Raw genomic sequence first — 20,969 nt, forward strand, 5'->3', positions numbered from 1 at the left:
GTTCCTGCTGCAGAAAAACATCCCCACAGCATGATAAATGCCACCACCATGCTTTACTGTAGGGATGGTACTGGCCAGGTGATGAGTGGTGCCTGGTTTCTTCCAGACATGAGGCCTGGCATTCAGGCCAACGATGCCAATCTTTGTTTCATCAGAGCAGAGATTTTGTTTCTAATGGTCTGAGAGTCCTTCAGGTGACTTTTGGCAAACTCCATGCAATTTTGACTGTCATGGCTGTGAATACTGTACATGTTATATTTTTGTATTTTATTTTTAATACATTTGCAAGAATTTTGAAACTTTTTTCATTTCGTCATTCTGTGTATTTTGTGTAGAGTATTGAGGTGAAAAATTAATTTAATTCATTTTGAAATAATGCTGTAACATGACAAATGTGGAAGAAGTGAAGTATGTGGAATTGTAAATATAGCGCTTTTCTACTCTACCTGACTACTCAAAATGTTTTGCACCACTTGACTCACCAGTTCACACAAACAGTTTTTCTCTATGTAAGTGCTTTTTATCTAACATTCAAACACACTCACACCCCATCAGAGAGCAAAGTGGGGTTAGTACCTTGCCCAAGGATATTTGGCATGCAGCCTGAAGTAGCCAGGGATTGAACCACCAACCTTCTGATTTAGTAGCTGACCTGCTGGACCTCCTGACAACACTTACCACCAGAAAGTGTTATGAATACCTCCAAGTGTATTATAATTATAGGGAAACTAATTATGGTTTTTACAAACATACTTTCTTTATGGTAATCTTTCTAGCATAAACATGTTCAGTTTTATTGTTTTTGTTGTTGTGCATGGTATTTTGTTCACATTAATTTCTAAAAGCAATGATCAGTAAGGCAAATAAGTCTCTAAAGCATGGAGGATCAAGGCTCACTGATGCACATAAAGAATGAAAGCTGGCTTGTGTGGTCCGATTCAACATTTGAGCTACTGTAGTTTAAATTGTTCACAAAGTTCACACTAGTTCTGATACCAAAACTGTGCTAGAATGCACCGAGCAGCGCAGTTTGTTGTGTGTGTGGCTGCAGTGCCTGAGACCAGTCAGAGTGCCCATCCTGACTCCAGTCCACTGCTGAAAGCACCAACAATGGCTCCCTGATCATCAGAGTGGACCATGGAGCAATGGAAGTAATTAGTCTGCTCTGATGAATCACAGTTTGTTTTGCATCATGTGGATGGCCGGGTGCATGTGCGTACTTGGAGAACACCTGGCACAAGGATGAACTATGGGAAGAAAACCAGCAGGTGTGATGCTTTTGGAAATGTTCTGCTGTGAAACTTGGGTCCTGCCATCCACGTGGATCTTACTTTGACGTGTACCACCTACCAAAACATTGTTGCTGACCATGTACACCCTTTCGTGGAAACAGTATTCCCTCGTGGCTGAGGTCTCTTTCAGCAGCATAAATCACACTTCTACAAAGCAAAAGTGGTTCAGGAATGTTTGACGAGCACAACAACGAGTTTAGGTGTTGATTTGGCCTCCAAATTCCCCAGACCTCAATGCAATCAAGCATCTGTGGGATGTGCCTGAAAAACAAGTCCCATCCATGGAGGCCCCACGTCGCCACTTATTATGCTGATTATGCTCTGGACTATACCAGAGCATAATCAGCGATCTAATGGAGTCCATGGGACAAACTCAGTATGAGGCAGGTGGTTATAATATTATACCTGATCTGTGTATATGTATATGTAACTCCATATGACTCTCTGACCATTAGTTGACTTTAAACAGCAGCACAAACCTCTAATTATTAAACATCTTACTGTTCAATCTGTAATTATTAGCATTACTTTGACTTTCTGCTGGTTACTGACTGCACTCTGCTGTAATATATTCATTTAATGAAGTGTCACTTTTGTTTATTAAATTAACTTTAATGAACATCACATGTCGTGTGTTTCCAAGCGCACATTACTGCGTAGAGTGGCTGATTATTAATCTCGTGAGCCACGTAAATAGGCAAGAGAGTGAGTAGAGTCCCGTGTTTGCAGAAAGACAAAAAGTCAATTTATTGGTTGATATACAAAGAACACAAACAGAAAGTAGACTTTGATGTATGCACGGCATTAAGAGACGCATTAACGTCCTTGCAGTCAACTGGAGGGAGCTGCAGAGATTTCGCTCTTTCTAAGGTGCTGCTTGTGAACATGCAGCGTTCACTCTGCATATGTTTAGGCAGCACCAGCTGAGTCTCACAGCCTCGGTTTTCACAGACACTATTTAATTGGCTGATTTGCTGTTTACGCTCCCCTGACACACTCAGGCACATGACGTATGAAGAGTTATGTGCACACTGACGATGCATATGCTTTAAAAAGTTTATAAAAAGTTTAAGGTTGCTAATCCCTGTAGTCAAACATGTGCAAAGTCACCGCGTGGCAGCTGCTGTCCTTTAAAGTACCTGTATAATGCTGACGCGTGTGAGGCTTTATTGACTTTCTTTAGTATCATTTGCATTTTCTGTAGTCTGATAACTGCAGCCACTTTCAGTTATTCCCAAAATTGCTGTATTCACAAATGATGGGGTTGGTACACAACGTTTTATCACCTGTTGCAAGCATAATAATAAAATAGCCACCTATTAGGTTTATTCTCAGTGAAGCATGAAAGGTGGAGCACGCTGAGGCCACCCGTGCAGCAGTGTGGAATCAACCACATTGTCACCTCCCACATGGCTCCTCCATTAGAGTGCGTATCAAACAGAGTGGATATGACAGTGGTATCAGTCACTCTCTGGGTGGTGTCGTGACTTGTTTAAAAAAAAGAGCTTTGACAAAGAGTCTTTGTGCGTCTACATCTACCCGTGGCTCTGCTGTCTCACTCACAAATGTATCTGTGCACTCTGAGACACACAAACAGGAACACACATTTCTTCAAAGCTGTTATTATCCATGTAGCCATAATGACATATTCATAATTCTTCTCCGGTTGAATAGTTTGTGTGTGTTGCAGTGTGCGATTGCGTTTGTGTGTCCGTAGCAAAGAATCAGTCTAAATGTGTATTTTCAGGTTAGTTTACTTGATGAAAATATAGAAATGTCCTTGTTTGTTCTACAGCGACAAGTTTTCCAGGCTTCGTAAAAAAAAGTGTGTGCTCCCAGTTTTACCATCTTAAATTTTTGCACCCCCCACCCCCACTTCTCTGTGCTTTCACTCAGCTAAAATCAGGTGGCATTCAGTGGGGAAATTCAGCAGAGTGGTCTGCTGTCAGGACCACGGCTATTCTTTGAAGCCACCAGTGACACCCAAAAACCAACATGTATAACGGTAGATGCACCTTATTAAATTTTGGGTATTTTCTTTATTTCAAAGAGAAGTAGACAGAAAAAAAACTACAATTGGCAGTTTGTGTTGTACTAATACTACATGCAGGGATCTTACTTCCCTGGCAGGTTTGCATGGCTGTTGTCTCATCAAGACAAAACTCAAGAGTATTCTCTCTCTGCTCTTCCTCTTCGGTCATAAGATGCACTTAAAGCTGGGCCAGACAAAAACATCCATAATAACCTTTCAGCATATTGTAATTCAAGTGGTCTGAGAGTGAACTACACTCCTGCACCCCTTCTTGGCTTTGTTGTCAAGCTGCAGAAAGTCTGTGAAAAAAAAACAGGTCTTTTCAGAACAAATCAGATGAGCTGAAAGAAGCTTGAAGAGAAAAAAATAACTCCGTAGATGCAACGTGTACAGGACGTCTCCCCGGAGAGACTGAGATTTGAACCCCATGTGAAGTGGAGGGGAGAGCTGCAGGGAAAGCCATGCCTATTTTAAAATACTGACATTTAAATGAATTCATGTCATCAGCATTTCTGCTGAGCCTACATGAGTCACATGTACAGCAGGTACTATCAGAGGTGGAGCCCGGAGGATAACAACCCTGTAATTTCAGTGCAGAAAGCCAGACCATTATTGTAATACATGTTGAAGGGGAAAATATCTTAACCCTTAAGGACCCACAGTGACACTGGTGTCACTGCCCCTTTACACTTAGAGACTTGGTTATATATGATTCATTTGATATAAGACCCCCGTAATTTTCATGAAAGTAGAAATAGGTCTGGGCTCTTAAGGGTTAATATGATCAAAATATGAACTGCTAAAAAAATTAAAGGAGCACTTTGAAAGCTCATCAGATGTCAATGGGGAAAAATTATCCCAGATATAATTCCTGCTGTATGCTTGGCTACATTTTGGATCCATAATATTCTCCTTAGAACCCAAACCTCTGACAACCAGGCCTATTTCTGATCCTCCACAATGCTCACTCTGTGCCTGAGGCCGAGTCAGAAGTATTTACACGGCTACCTCAGTTATTTTCCTCTGCTGAGGAAACAGAGCCTGTCGTCTGTCAGCCGGCTTAGACAAAAACCATCAGGCCGTATTTCATGAAACCTGGCGAGGAGGTAAAACAGTTTGGAGTTGCTGCAGATCACTTTTGGTTTTAAATTTGCAACACAATGAATTGTCTTTGACTTGTCGTGTGGATCCAGACTAACAGAAAAAAGAAACAGCGAGCACCACTGAGCCAAAATTCAATAATGAGCCCTGGAACTACATGTTTTTACCTCATTTGTATCAGTACCAAACACCAGCAGGCCTGTGTCACAACAAAATATGAAAATGCCATAATTTCTGTATTTGTGCTTGACTAATGTGAAACAAACTCGGAGTAAACAGAAATCCTTTATAATGGGGATCAGTGCATGATCCTACTCTGATTCTGTAGAGGGCAGGGCTGCTCAGGGTTGTAATGAGGGAGATTCTGTCTTTGTTGTTGCTATTTGTTGTTTTAATGAATGGATGCGAGCCACTGAATAGTGTAACAACATGGCTGTGAAACATTTACCACAAATGCTGTGAGTGTAGAACTAAAATCTTTTTAGTTAGTCATGTTTTCCCTTTTTTGTTTACTTTCCAAACATGGCGCAGGGCTTTGTGCAATGACTGCTGAGAGACTGAAGAAACACCACCTTTATTAAAGCTTCTTCTCTGACAATAATACCTTTCATGGACCGAGCAGAGTCGTAGTAAGTGAGTGAAAGTTGCAGGTCTATGTGAAGCAGCACGTAGTGCATCAGGCTTTAAAGCTTAGATACAGGCTTTAGGCAGGCTTTTATTTATCACCATGGAAACTGGATTCCTCACAGGGGAACATTCCGGCACGCGGAGCCGGGTCCAGATGTGGAAATCCAGCACGCTATCGTGCATCTTTCATCTAGCCGAGTTCTTGGCAAGAAGCTGGGCTGAGATGGTTTCTGTCTAAGCAGTAGCTGCTGGGGTCAGCCTTCCTCCTCCAGCATCAAAGCTTCTTCTTCCTCGGGGAGGCGGCGCTCAGTGTAAGTGTCATACTCTTTCTCATGTGTCTTTTGTTTCCTTTAAAAGGATCTCGCGCTGTTTCTCCCTATCTGTCCACACTAGTCTCTGCCAGGCGGTTGTTCATGATGCCCAGTGCACCCACCCCTCCCGAGAAGCCGTTCTGACGTGAACTGGAGCTGGACTGGCGCTGGTTCCCGATTGCCATCTCCGAAAGCTGCTTTTGCATAATGGCCAAGTTCACCTAGAGGAAGAGATTAAAAAAAATCAGCACAAGAGGAAATCTGCAGAAAACTGTGGAAAGTGAAGTGTTACATTCAAGCTATAAAGTCTTGGCAAACAAACTCAGATCAAACGGCAGCAGCTGATTTCACAGGTGCATTAAAAAGCTGACAGATGGTATTTCTTCTTTAGTGGGCTTTAAGCAAACAAAGGTGAAAAGTATTGACGCGAGTGTCAGTGCTTTAACTTTTGCCACTCAGAAACTTTTACCTTTGATTTTTTTTCTGCACAACAAAGAGCAGAAAAGGCAACAGGCTTGTTTTGTATATAATCGGCTGTAAATGTACCCACTGTCAGGTCAGGACTTTATGGTTTTAAGGACTTTCCCATTCCCAGCTGCTTTATTTTACTTGTGACCATGGAAGTGATTGGAACACCTGAATTCAATGAACTGGATGGGTGAGTGAATACAGTGTATCTGCTGACTTTGGCAAACCTGGCACACGTTCACCTTCATACTGTTTTGGGTGAATAAGTGCACCACAAACACTTGAAACACCACACACCTCTGACGCCCGTTGCTTGTATTCTTGGCTTTATAGCAGAAATCAAGAGGCCAATCAAAGGATCCATTTTTCAGCCAGTAGAAAGAGGATATATTGTGAGTGCGTATGCTAGCTCAGAGGTTAGAAAGCTGCAAATGTTTACAGATGCTCGTGCAGATGATCCAAATTGAGGCACAATTTTTAGACTGTTTTGTTTGTTTTTGTTACATCATGGTTTATTATGAGGATAATGAGAGGATGGAGAAGATGTGTACTGGTACCAGTTTACAAGAACAAGGATGATGGGAAGAGCTGTAGTAACTACAGAGGGATAAAACCGATCAGACACACCACGAAGACGTGTGAAATAGTTGTTGAAGCTATGCTGAGAAGGGAGGTGACAATCAGTGAGCTTGCTTTAATCTGAGAAAGAGCAGATGCAATGTTTGCTTTGAGAGTGTTGATGAAGTATAGAGGTCAGTAAAAACTTCACTCTGCCTCTATGGAACTAGAGAAACTATATGATAGCACCAAAAGAGGAACTGAGGCATTGTATGAGGAAGTCAGGAGATGCAGAGACGTATGTGAGGGTGGTGTAGGACAAGAAAGTGGTGAGGTAGGAGTAACAAGTGGATTCTATCAGCCCCTTGTTGTTTGCAGTGGTGATGTCTTTTATCCTATCTTCCTTCTCTCACCCCAACCGGTCGCAGCAGATGGCCCCGCCCCTCCCTGAGCCTGGTTCTGCTGCGACCGGTTGGTTTCTTCCTGTTAAAAGGGAGTTTTTCCTTCCCACTGTCGCCAAAGTGCTGCTCATAGGGGGTCATATGATTGTTGGGTTTTTCTCTGTATCTATGAAGCGCCTTCAGGCGACTTTTGTTGTGATTTGGCGCTATATAAATAAAATTGAATTGAATTGAAAATTGATGGACAGACTGACAGATGAGGCCAGGCAGACGTGGACTATAATGTTTGCAGATAACACTTAGAGTAGAGTAGGGAGCAGGTGGACGAGAGTATGGCGAGGTGGAGGTATGCTCCGGAGAAAAGAGGAATGAAGGGCAGTAGAAGCAAGACAGAAAACAAGACTGTGGATTAGAGGGAGACAGGTGGAAAGTTGAACATGGAAGGAGTAGAGATAGTGAAAGTAGATGTGTTTAAATGCCTGAGATCAACCATGGAAAGCAAAGAGCACAGGTAGGGTGGAGACGAGTGTAGTGAGGCCTGCTGTCATGTATGGTTCACAGATGGTGTTCGTTCCTTGAAATATTCACCCCAAAGCAAAAGCTCGTTTGTGTTACCAACTACAAGTTACATCAGCCACCTCCTAATCTGGATACAAAATCATCCTTTGAAATGTGGAAAAATGTTGCAAATGTACATATTTCTAGCTGAATTTCCAAGGCTCAACCTCCCGTCTTGTTCCTTTGCTGTTAGTGAAAGCAACGCTTTGATGTGGCCGACTTACATTAACATGCCTTAGACACACACACACCCTTCGCTGCTGTCTCAGAGACCTCACACTTTTTAAACACCCAGTTGTATCAGGTTAATAAGTACAGAGCTTTTGTAACTTAATGAGCTCGTGAAGTGACACCACCGGAGCTTTTGAACCCTCTAAACCATCAGATCTTTCTCCATGAATACCCATCTGGGGTACAGTCTTATTATACCATCACTCTTTAGCTAGCTGGGGAAAGCTACAGATAGACACCAGGGAACACAAACGCACTGTCTTCTTCCTGTTTTGGTTTCACAATTAAGCCTTTGCTTTCCCCTGAGACTGGCACACAGTGGCAGACGGACTGTCATGATGAAAGCAGAGCTTACAGGGAACCGGCCTAAAAGCTCTGCCCTTTATTCTGCTGCAGGTTTATCGTGCAAACAGCATTTCCACCTTAATAACTGTGCAGTGGAAATTACTATAAAGTGTTTGTACTTGTAAAGAAGGTTATAAGTTTTGTTATAAGTTGCTGATTTCTGTGATATATCCATCCTCCCCCCCCCCTCCCGCCCCTTTTTCTCTCTGTTATTGTTGTATTAGCAGTACATAACATTCAGAGGTGGTCTCTCAGATTTAACAGGTGCTCCAGTGAAATTTCAGGCTCACATTTTCAGACTGAAATCGATTACCATCGATTACCCATAAATTATTATGTTTTACGTAAAAAAGAAGCGCAAATGAACATGTGGTGCTTCAGAGGTTAGAAACCATGCTTCACACTAACAGGGAAATATCATCATTTGCAATAAATTTTACCATCAACCAACAAAGACATGAGTTCCTACGGCTTGATAAAAAGTATTCACGCAGGTTTCTGATGTCATCAGCTTGTTCCGAGGCTGAATCAGACGATTAAAACTTAGTTTCCTGAACTGTACAAAATTTCATTCATCTTATATTTCACTAACAATCCTAACACCAGTGTTGGGAAGGTTACTTTTAAAATGTATTCCATTACAGATTACAGATTACATGTCCCAAAATGTATTCTGTAACGTATTCCGTTGCGTTACTCAATGAGAGTAACGTAACGGAATACTTTGGATTACTTAATATATTATCATGCTGTTTACAACTACATGAATGTACTATTGCTGTGATTTATTACTGTTACTGAAGGTCCGCGGCTCCGAACCGTAGTAAAGGGACCTCTGGCTAATACGGTGGGTTCTGTGTCGGCTCGTAGCTGAAAACTAGCTTTACTTTGTTGTCTGGGTCAACTTTGCTAGCAGAGACAGAGAGAGGCGTTGAAAGGCTGCTCCAACAGAACTTATTGTTTTTGGAGGAAAACACGAACACGGTGTACAGTCGAGTCTTAATAGCTTACTTACAGCTGGGCTCGTCAGGCTCTCTTCTTGGCTGCAGTGGTTATTATTATATTTACATGCTTCCAGCTCCCGTTTCTGCTCGATGACAGCTCGTACTTTTCCTTTTTCTCCCTCCCTCGCTCACAGACACATAACGTGTATGGCAGTCCATTCTCCCTGCAGCACGGACTACACTGCCCATGATGCTACATTCTTTAGAGCTATACCTGTAGCATTCTGCCTGTTAGCTTAGCACAACAACAACAACAGGCGCTCTCTCACCCAGGAAACACGCAGAGAGAGAGCGTCACCCTGTAACCATGGCAACCGTAACGCTGCCGCCTGGAACAACAGAACGTAGCTGTCAAACAAAACCCAAACAGTCCTGACCCGCGACAATATGAAACAGGGAAGTACCGCCGTGTAATCCATTTATTTCAACAAAGTAACTGTATTCTAAATACCACCTTTTTAAACGGTAACTGTAACGGAATACAGTTACTCATATTTTGTATTTTAAATACGTAACGGCGGTACATGTATTCCGTTACTCCCCAACACTGCCTAACACAACATGAAAAGTGAAACAAAGAACATAGAAGACAGTTAAATGTTGTGTCAGTTCAGCAGAATTAAACCATTTGACCTTCTAATTCTCTCAGTCAGGACTTCCAGGACCTGTAAAGAAAGATCTAAGAATGATTTCTGATCCAGTGCAGAAGGGCGCACACTTTTGACATTTAATTGCAGCTCACACTGCTCATTAGTCTGGTCTACATGGTGGAGTAGTAGATATGGAAATGTATGGATGACTGACACTCCTGAGGGGCCACAAGAGCTGCTGAATGAGCAGTGCTGGTGGTTGCTTAGCTGTTGATATTCAAAGAACTTTGACACTGCATATGCAGCCCAGCAGTTCAGCAGCCAAACATAAGCCACTGAATATGAAGCATAAGCTTGTATCAAAATAGGAATTCTCACCCGTATTTTTTCACACATATGTACAGCGAATACAAATATTTTGATCAGTTTTAATAAAAACATATATGCATAAAGAGACATCTGACAGCAGCAGGACAAAGGAGTTTTCCCTCCACTACTCGCGTCAGTCATCAGATTACTCTAAGAATGAACTGCTTGCTTGTAAAGACAGGTGTGATTTCATTCACCAGGTGCAGCGTCACACGAGTGGTCAGTCTACTCTCACCTTGTTGGCTGCTAAGAAGTCCCTCATGGAAATCATTTCCCCAGACAACCTGCGTCCAGTGTCGGTCTCGCTCTCGTTAATGGCATCTGTCTCGATGGATGGGTCTCTGCGGGCACGGAGGTGGCCCGGGGCCACCACGTTCCGACGGGGATGCCGGTGCGGGTGGTGACCCCTCCTGGGGAAACAGCAGCGACAGGGAGCCTCCAGCCTCCTCAGCAGCCAGTTGAGTACCTGCTTGATGACGATGGAGATGACATTGAAGAGGGAGTAGATGCAGCAGACGCCGGTCAGGATGAAGAAGAAGTTGCCCAGCCTGTACGCAACCGTAGCGTGGCCTTCGTAGGCGACTCGCTGACTGCTAACCATATCTCCAAACCCAATGGTGCTGAAGGCTACAAAGCAGAAGTAAAGCGAGTCCAGGTAGCCCCAACCCTCCGCTGCGGAGTACATCAGCGAGGCGCAGCAAGACACCAAAACGGCTGCCGCTCCTAAAATGAGCATAACGCAGTAGACTGAGGGCTTCCAGCCTGCGAGTTCCTCCCCGGCTCCACTTGCTCTGTTTCCCTCAGAGACTTGACGTCCGTTTTGTGGCAGCACGGCCTTGTTATGACGTCTTTCGTAGCACGACTTAAGGACAAAGGCAATGACGGTGATGACACGCTCCAGGAAGAGGTTGAAGAACAGGATGGTAGCCGCACAGCCGAGCAGGCCGTAAAACATCAGGAAGACTTTTCCTCCAATGGTGGCCGGGGTTGTCATCCCAAACCCTGACGTTCATACACAGAGAAATAGATCACGTAGTGAGAGTAAATTTACACAGTGTTACTGCGATCATTAGAAGATAAAACACAAATGTCAATAGCAGTGGAAGCTCACATTTAATGGTCTTTACCCTCTCTGGTACTACAACCGAACACTCTCAGTGTTGTGATGTGAGCTTTGTAGCTACACTGACAAAGATTGCAGTGGTAGAAGTTTGCATCAGTGCTTTTTAGCAGAAAGACCTTCTGACAAAAGCCTTTTAAAATAGACTAACAGAAGCCAGACGTCATATAAAGACCAACAGAGTCTGATCGAGCTTTTCACCCAATGTCCTTCAGGATAGTCTCCTGTTGATGGATGTTACACTATTGTTACTTTTAGACACCAAATCTGTTTGAAGTTTAGGAAAAGATAATGTTTTGATGTGATCAGATTACTTTATGGTCACTCTTAGAGGAAAATCCTCCTCATCATCATCAGCAACTAAAATCAAGACAGAAACCTTAAAAGAATTTGGTTTGATGCACATTTTCACAAACATCAAGCTTCTTTTTTTTATTTTTACCAAAAGTGTTGATGACAAACTGAGCTGTGGCTTGTCACATCTGTGGACTCTCGATTTGACTTTCCATGTCTGCAACGATGCTAGGAGCTAAGCTCGCCAACTCTGCTGGCGCCCACTTTGAAGTCTGCCACCTGACTGGGGAGCATGTGTATTTGGGGTATTGTAATCTAAACTCTGCGTGGTCAGACCTGTGAGGTCATCCACACAGACCCTGACACTCTCCGTGTGATAACAACATTTGGACCGAAGCTAAATCACGGACACGGAAAGTGTAACTGAGACTAAACAGGAAGGACTGCTTTGCTGTCATGCTGTTAGCAGAGTATAACCAAGGCTTCATACCACACGTCTGCTTCATGAAACTAGTTTAAAACTGTATGAGGCTATTTTGTTTCCTTCCTTTCACTCGCAAAGCAGCATCATGCTGTCACGCACACTGTGCTACACTCAAAAAAATGAAATTGGGTGGTTGTTAAATTTACAAAATTCAAACTTGTAATGTGAACAAAATAATTTCATGTTTCTGTGGTGAACGTAATTAAATCATGTAGGATCTGCATGAAATCCAGCAACTTAATTTATTCTTGTTGAGATGACCTGATACAATCTAGTAAGAGTGGTTAGTTGCCTGGATTCACAAAATTCACAAGATCACACAAGAGTTCAAACCACAGGAAAATCACTGAGGTTAGAAGAGACAGACAACCATACACACACTACGTATATGCCTCAGCTATTTATCGTGGTTTTTAAAATTCTATATAAAGCCTTGTAATCATAGTTTCCCTATTTTTTTGAAGTCTAGACTGACAGCTCGGTGGCACAGTGGTTAGCACTGTTGCTTCACGGCAAGAAGGTCTTGGGTTCAAATCTGTAATCTGGCCAAGTTTGCAGTGGGTTCTCTCTGGGTGCTCTGGTTTCTTGCCGCAGTAATTAGGGTTAAGTTAATTGGTGTTTCTAAAATATCTGTGAACATGAGGCCAAATGGTTGTCTGTCTCTCTGTGATAGACTGGTGACCTGTCCAGCATTCTGACTCCCACCCTATCACTGGGATAGGTCCCAACCTCACTGCAACCCTGGTAAAGATAAGAGGATGGATGGAGTGCAAGTTATTATAAATCCATTAACATTTTATGTTAACCAGACTCTAGACTTTGTTGAACACTCCAAAAAAATAACTCTTTAAATGAACTTAAAATAAATGGATTAATAAATGGATTTCTATTACGAATAAGCAGGTTTTGTTGCACTAATGTAATTTGCATGGGTTGGATCAAATCAATTAAATTAAGTTGGACTCAACTGTAGTAAAACAGTTGATTCATCATTAATTAATCAAGTTAGTCCAACTCAAGCACATTAAATTGGAATAACAGAATTGCATAATGCTAAAATAAAGCAATTTAATTACGTGGAAATTCTTTCCATGATTCTTTTATGTTCATTTAAAGAGTTATTTTTTTGAGTGTACATGTAAAAAAGGACATTGTCAGAGGAAAAATGATTAATGAGAGAACTTTAAATCCTCAGCTTGTACGGATCATCTTTGAATGAAAGGAACGACTAAAAGAGTTCTCGTACATTAAAACGTCACCTTCACTTGAAAATGCGAGTCTTGCCCATAACTTCTGTTTTTTTCTTACACACAAGCAAACTAGAGAAACGTGGCTACCAACCTGCAGCTGCTTTATCTTTTAAATCAAGCTCTCCTCCTATCTGCCATCAACAAAGACGGCCAATTACAACTCTCTTCTCCTACTAAGTGAAAAATGTGCTCATGCGACCGCTTTCCTCCACAGGGTTGCCATTGGTGACATGCTCACCCGCTTTGTCTCTCTGTGCAGCAACACTCAGTTTGAGCCGAGGTGTTCCAGTCTCACATTTCACTGTATTTTTTTCCCACACTATTTTGGCAAAAGATGCAGTGGAGACACCCCACGCCTCAGGTGTAGCTTTTTTTTTCTCCAGATTTTTAAAGGTCAAACAGATTTTGCAGATTTTTATTCCAACAGGATCTGAAAATGTTTTTCTGTGACTGACTTTGTCTCTTCTGAACTGACAGATGAAGATGGGAGTCAGAACATGAGGTCTTTCAGCTGCACCGCTCTCACTGATGTCTTTTCATCCCTCATTTAACACTAAAAGCTCATGAATGTCTGTCTCTCTGCTCCTCTTCTTCTTCTTCTTCTTGACCAATTGATAAAAAATTTAACTTGGCTTTTATTTTACAGGGGAAACGTTATAGCTATACGCGCTCATGTGACAATTTATTGTTGAACAATATGATCGTCCTTTTTACTAAAAACAGAGTTAAACATGACTGTATCCACTCAGGAAAAACACGGTGCAGCATGACTAACTGCCTCCATGCCAGAGGCAGGCGTCGTGTGGAGGGTTTGATTGCCTTCACATTCAGAAAGGATCTCAAGGTGCTAATTGAAACAGAGATTTCATCCAAATGCAACAATAAAGCCAAATGGCCTGGATTTTATAGATGTGTTTTTCTTTCCACTTGTTTTGTAAATTTGATGTTGATGAGTCCCGTGAACAAGATACGCGGCGCCTCAAAGAAAAAAGGTAAAATTGCAGCGCCATTACAGCGCTCTCAGGACGCAGTCGGGGTTATTTGGGCTTGCACTCTGCAAACATATATAGCTAAACGTTTCTTGATCAATAATAATCATTAAATAATAACTCGATTGTGTCTTTACAGGATGTACGCAGCATGAAACAACCCTTTAGCTTAGTTAGCAAGTTTTTTTTCACAAATAGAAAAACAGAAATGTAAACATGTGTTTTTATCAGAGCATAGGATCTTTATGAATGTGTTTTAGTGATTATACCAGTGTTACTGCAGAGGATATAAAATAAGACAAAGTCCTACAGTGAAGCCACTAATTTGTGGGAGTCCTGCCACAGTGGAGTCCAACATCACATCACTTCTTCTACATTTGTAAATTCGACTCAGGATTCAAATTGAAACTGCGATTGGATGTTTGCTACATCATTAAGCCTGCAGTTACTCAGCTGTTACTCATCTTTTTAAACTTGCTTTTGGTTGATTTTTATTTTTAGGTTTTAGCTTCTGTGAAGCACTTTGTGATTTTTATCTTGAAAGGTGCTATATAAATAAAGTTTTACTTACTCTAACGGCCTCCTTTCTGGATACACTTGTTTTTTCTTACCCAGTTTTTAATGTGTTGTACTCATAAACTGTTCATAATGTTTATGCTCTTTTTTACCTTTTTTTTGTACAGTTCCCCCTGACAGTCTAAAGCACCTCATAAGTTTGTTTAATATAGATTTGAAACTGTCATCTAGTTTTCCATCAAATAATAGATCCGCTGTCTTAAACGTCGCAGTGATGCTTTAAATTTGACAGTTAACCAGTCAACAGACGACATTATTACATATCTATAACTCAAATACTCAGATGAAACTGAGAGAAGGGATTTTTTTCACCAGTCTACTCAGTGAAGTCGACCTCTAAACATAAGGGGCTCAGGGGGTTGGGACGCGCATCTGTAACCGGAAGGTCGCCGGTTTGATCCCCGCGCTCTCTGTCCTGGTCGTTGTGTCCTTGGGCAAGACACTTCACCTACCGCCTACTGGTGTTGGCCAGAGGGGCCGATGGCGCGATATGGCAGCCTGGCTTCTGTCAGTCTGCCCCAGGGCAGCTGTGGCTACAACTGTAGCTGCCTCCACCAGTGTGTGAATGTGAGAGTGAATGAATAGTGGCATTGTAAAGCGCTTTGGGTGCCTTGAAAAGCGCTATATAAATGCAATCCATTATTATTATTATTATTATTATTATTATTATTATTATTATGAATTATACTTGGTTTCCTCAGCACACATACGAGATGCCTTTGAAATAGACTTCTTGTGCCTACGCATACACTCGGGCTGCTGTTCTTTGATAATCGAGACACATTCATCCAAGCTGTGATACACACAGTGCTCTCAGAGAAGATGCAAAATGATGATGTGTTCCTGATGGGGCTTTCCCTGGCAAACACTGAGAGGTGATTGTTGAAAATAAAGATGAAGAGGGGCTGATGAAACTGGGGAAGAACTAAATATTATAACAATTTACATATGATTGTTTTGAAGTGGCTGGACACAGCGATTAATATCCCATCAAATTACTTTAAGGTCATTTGTAAGATCAGAGATCGTCTCTTATTACTTATAACATGATCAAAGGTGCTGTTTCCCCTGCGCTTGGATCATCAATAACTGTGAAGTCATACCTCAAAGAGACAATCCTGTTTTGTTTTGTTTAATCCTTAGAAGCTAAACTAAGGTGGGATTAAATGTCTGTTTAAATAAAGCTGTTGTGCACTGTCAGAAAAAGTCCATAACGGCAGACACTCGAGTGGAGGAAAGTCTGGTTTCAGGTCTGTTTTTGAGGCACTTTCACTGGAAAACCCAAAGAATTAAGCTGTATAAGGAGAGTACTTCTATATAAAATATGTTCAGCTAGTCCACTCATTTAAGCCAGTTACAGTCATTACAAACAAATTAACTCCAATCAGGTTGTTATAATGGCTGCAAACATGACCTGTGCACAACATGAAAAATCTGAAAAGACTTAAAAAGCACAAATCAGAGGAGCAGCTTTGACAAAAAAAAGATCAGCTGCAGAACGGTGAGTGATGGCTGTGTTTTTGTCTGCCTCACTGACACTAAAGACTCGAATGCTCTCAAACGGTCAGCCAGTCCTGAAATGGAGAAATAACAGTCAAGGACAAATCTCTGAAGTAGGCATTAAAAGGTTTGTGTGTGAGAGGGTGCGTGTAGTTCTGTTGAACCCACTGTAAGCACTGAGTCAACTCTCTAAACTGATGCTGAAGTGGATCTGCCTGCTTTTCAGTAAAGATTGCTACTGCGTTTCATTTGACCTGTATAAAAGTTTGATTAAACTGAACCTGGCCAGGCTTTACATTCCCGGGAGAAAGGAATATAAAGTGATGAAGAGATGCACTGATGTGGGAGTTTGCTATTTGCATCCACACAGAGAGTCACGAAACAAAAACAAGAAACTGATTATGTAAAAGAACGAAAAAAGTGATGTATCTGACTGGGTTTGCAGAGGCCAGCATCTTCATCTCACCGATGGTTGACACCACAGTTCCTACGAAGTAAAAAGCGCCCGTGAAGTCCCATCGAGGTCTGATCGCGTCCACGCGGATCCCCGCCACGTTCGCCTCCTCGTAGTTCCTCAGGAAGTTGTTCAGCTCTTTCTTACTCAGGTTGTACTTCTGGCTGAAATGTTCGAACCTCTGCGCCCAGCGCTCCTTCGCTTCTCTCTCCTTTGGGTGTTCCAGCGCAGAGAAGACGGCGGCCCCGCACAGGAGATAGACAACGATGAACAGCGCCAGCAGCAGGAACCGCGCGTTATCCTCGTTTATCGGACCGGAGCCGCAGCAGCAGCCGCTCCTGCATGCCATTATGCCGCCGTTGAACACAACGCGCAGTCCTCGGACGAGACGCTCACATGACAACATAAATCAGAAAGATGCGTTTTTAAATTGTTGAATCAGGTCTTGCAGTTCTTCCTGGGTTTGGCATCGTGCTCGCGAGCTTCTGTTTGCAGCCCGGGTCCGGAGTGCTCAGCCCGGCGCGTGCTCAAATGACTTCATGTCCTGTGGCTGCACTCTGCAGCGGGTTGCTAAGATGTTCAGAGAAGAGGAGAGATGCGCGCGGCAACCTGTGGATGCAGAGAGTCGTGCTGTTGCGCTCTCTACCGCTGCCTCTCCAGAGAAAGTCCCCACCCCGGAGCGCACCTTTTACGCATCACGGATCGGCCACTTACATGTGCGTAAACCTAAAACAGCTGTCCGTTCAGTTTGCACGTTGAGAGCAAACACTCACAATGAGCCCCGATGTCACCTGTCATGTTCCACCCGATCCGTAACTTTGGAGGTTTGACTCTGACAATATAGAGCGTGTTTGCATAGTGAAATCAATCACTTGACATTTCCGAATTCTGACGGGGGACTCATGCTCCCGCACATGCTTACCCGGGGACGATGTGAGCAAATGTCACAGCGGAACGACGGTCCGAAATAAATAATTCAGGATCACAGGGACAACAAAGGAGCTATTTCTGTAAAATTGGGAATTCAACAAAAAGATGACGAGTCGAGGCCGTTTCAGAACCACGGACAGAGCAGCATCGCTCCCTAAATGCCTCGATCTGAACTTTTAACACGCGCAGCAACTAAGAGCTGCTCCGAATTAATATTAATGTCTATTTAAATATTTTTTTAAATATTAGAAAACATTCTGGAGACACCTGAAATAAAACAAACAGAACTGAATATTATGGACTTGAATCTTTACGTGTACATGCACGACTCACAGCATCATTACGCGCTGTTAGTTTTGAATCCATAACACAGCAAATTATTGATGTTTCACAGGCAATTATTTGGAGATTAGTGTTGACAAGGAGTTCTTCACTCATAGAAGCTGATATGGATCTGAAATCGATGAGTGATAAATAAGCACTTAGGTCACTGAGACAAAATACGAATTGCAATTCTTCACACTCAGGGTTGAAACTATAACACAGATTGTTCGTCCGTGTTTTCTATTGACAAACACTTTACCATCCATCTGTTTTCTTTTTTGTTTGTAACCACTTATCCAGTATCATCCTAAGGCGCCTGGAACCTATCACAGCTATTACTGGATGAGGGGTACACCTCAGACTGATCCCATCACAGGGATAACACGGAGAGACTGACAACCATTTACACTCACAAAGTAACCTAGCATGCATGACTGTGGGAGAGAACCCACACAGCACAGGGGGTAACATGCAGACTCCAAGGTCAGTGCTTTGACATCAGTAGCAACAAGCACACATACAGAGATTCCTGTCTTTAGTAGTTACATCAAACTACTAAAGAAAGGAAAACTGATACAAGGTCGAGACACTTAAAGAAAGCTGAGCTAAAATCTGTGAAAATGCAACAGCAGCAGAGATTGTGTTAGAAGTATAAATTCCAGGGAGGCAACATCAGCAAAACCTTTAAGTTTTAACAACAGATTTCGAAGATAACAGCAACAACAACACAAGCACCTGTGGGAGTTTCAAGGTGGCTGCCAAGTGATAACACTTACTCTTATGAAGAGGACTCCTTTGTGGATAATATAATTGATCAAATCTGCGATAAATAAAGTAAATCTTAGCTTCTTCTTGGTTATGCATTTGTGTCAGTCAGATCTTCTAATTCCCTGGCAGGTGTTTCTGTGACATCCTCTGGAAGCTTCCGACCATTAAATGCTACAACACACCTGATGACATTATCACATGACAGAATTAGTTTGACTCCACCCAGTCATTCCAACAGGGAACAGACAGCAAATGAAAACACCAATCATCTGAAAAACTTCAGTTTTGTGCTGTTCATATTCATGTATCCAGCACCTGCCAAGTCTGAAGTGAGCAGGATAAACAGATGTTGAGGCCGGAGAGAAAGATGAGTGCACATACAAACATTCCTCAATTTGATTAAACTAGACTACATCCCCTATGTATAAATAAAAAATATATATAAATTATAATACAGTCTACTATTCACTATGCTAAACCATGCTGCACTGAACTGACAACCTAAAATTAAACTTTAATACTGATCAACTCTGTTTGCATATGTTTGGTTCTGATTTAATGAAATCTGTGTCGTATCTTGTTTCTCACAGTGAAATATAACAGCTGAAGCTCCCTTTGCACTAAAGTGCGTGCTGTTAATTATTCTATGACTTTGCACCCCAGGGACCGGGATAATAAATATGATTTATTGCCCCTAAACATTTATGTTTTACAGAACTCGCTGCAGGAGCTGTCAGGAGCTGTGCTTCTCCACGTCTTCCTCTGAATCAAAGCAAAGTCTGCTTTTGCAAAAGTAGCCGTAGTTCCAAACTGACTGTCTCGCTCCAGTAATTTCCCAAGTGCTAAAAAAGCAGAAAATGAAAGCGATCTAGTAACAATTCAAAGCTGTACAATTTAGATGAAAATCTGAAAAATGCTCTCAGCTGCAGTTTCCTTTGCTCCTCGCCCACATTTATGCTTGTGCAACTCAAATCTTGTTCTTCCAGAACACTTTCATTTCTTTTTAAATACTTTTTAGTGACTCTGATTTTGCAGCACTAACAGACAGCTGCTGCATAAATAAAATTCGATTCATTTAACAATTCTGGTCTTATTTCATGAAGCATGGAAGAATAGCAGAGCGATGGTGGATTAATGAATAATATAAATCACAGTAGAGTCCAGTGAACCAACATCACATTTGAAAATCTTCCTTTTAATTCTGGGTTCAGACAGGAGTCGCTGCATATTAGTTCAAGCAGTAAATGTTTCATTAGCAGTCCATTACTGCAGAGGCATGATCAGCCACCCTTCTCCCCACTGTGAATTAAATGTAAATGTTATAATGTAGATTTTCCAAACAGCAGCTTTACTAACAGGACTTTGCATCTCGTGTTTGTGCTTTTATGGCCTCGATTAGAGGCGGTCATTTGTGACCTAGCCTGGTCTAGCACGTTATGGGTGTGCATTTGATATTTTTAAATGCAAAGACCTGACCGCCTTGTAAGGCTCTGACTGTGTCACTGTCACAGTCCACAATATTTACTTACAATAGAAAAAATAGTCCCATGTATAGAAAAGACCATCATTTTTTGTGTGTTTTGTTTTGGAAGCTTATGATCAGTCAGTCATGTCCCCAACCTTAACCATGGATGCTAGCTTTGGGTTGTGACTGAAAGGAAGACACAAATGAGCGCGCCTCTCAATCAGAGATAAAGTGAAGAGTACAGTCATTCGAGACCAGTGTTGGGAAGGTTACTTTTAAAATGTATTCCATTACAGATTACAGAATACATGCCCCAAAATGTATTCTGTAATGTATTCCGTTACGTTACTCAATGAGAGTAACGTATTCTGAATACTTTGGATTACTTAATATATTATCATGCTGTTTACAACTACATGAATGTACTATTGCTGTGATTTATTACTGTTACTGAAGGTCCGCGGCTCCGAACCGTAGTAAAGGGACCTCTGGCTAATACGGTGGGTTCTGTGTCGGCTCGTAGCTGAAAACTAGCTTTACTTTGTTGTCTGGGTCAAGTTTGCTAGCGAGAAACAGAGAGAGGCGTTGAAAGGCTGCTCCAACAGAACTTATTGTTTCAGAGGAAAACACGAACACGGTGTACAGTCGAGTCTTAATAGCTTACTTACAGCTGGGCTCGTCAGGCTCTCTTCTTGGCTGCAGTGGTTATTATTATATTTACATGCTTCCAGCTCCCGTTTCTGCTCGATGACAGCTCCTACTTTTCCTTTTTCTCCCTCCCTCGCTCACAGACACATAACGTGTATGGCAGTCCATTCTCCCTGCAGCACGGACTACACTGCCCATGATGCTACATTCTTTAGAGCTATACCTGTAGCATTCTGCCTGTTAGCTTAGCACAACAACAACAAAAAGGCCTCTCTCACCC

At 42.1% G+C, this 20,969-nt stretch overlaps 1 protein-coding gene across 1 annotated transcript; it reads right to left on the reverse strand.

Annotated features, from left to right (window-relative positions):
- Window positions 1-4,504: 4,504 nt before the first annotated feature.
- Window positions 4,505-16,903, reverse strand: kcnk13b (potassium channel, subfamily K, member 13b). The gene is made up of 3 exons (XM_006792974.3): window positions 16,567-16,903; window positions 10,123-10,889; window positions 4,505-5,584 (listed from the first exon to the last, which is right to left on the reverse strand). The coding sequence occupies exons 1-3, from the start codon at window positions 16,901-16,903 to the stop codon at window positions 5,429-5,431; spliced, it is 1,260 nt and encodes a 419-aa protein (XP_006793037.2). The 3' UTR covers window positions 4,505-5,428.
- Between the last annotated feature and the right edge of the window lie 4,066 nt (window positions 16,904-20,969).

This window comes from Neolamprologus brichardi, chromosome 15 (genome assembly GCF_056152115.1).
Source record: "Neolamprologus brichardi isolate AB-2024 chromosome 15, ASM5615211v1, whole genome shotgun sequence".
In the NCBI taxonomy this organism is placed as follows: domain Eukaryota; kingdom Metazoa; phylum Chordata; class Actinopteri; order Cichliformes; family Cichlidae; genus Neolamprologus; species Neolamprologus brichardi.

What these genes read in the sequence shown, in the direction of transcription:
- kcnk13b (XM_006792974.3), bottom strand. Translation starts at nt 16,903, where the DNA reads ATGGCATGCAGGAGCGGCTGCTGCTGCGGCTCCGGTCCGATAAACGAG. An exon ending in AACTGTGGTGTCAACCATCG is followed by an intron (nt 10,890 to 16,566) that starts GTGAGATGAAGA and finishes TATGAACGTCAG; the next exon opens with GGTTTGGGATGACAACCCCG. An exon ending in ACTTCTTAGCAGCCAACAAG is followed by an intron (nt 5,585 to 10,122) that starts GTGAGAGTAGAC and finishes CTCTTCCTCTAG; the next exon opens with GTGAACTTGGCCATTATGCA.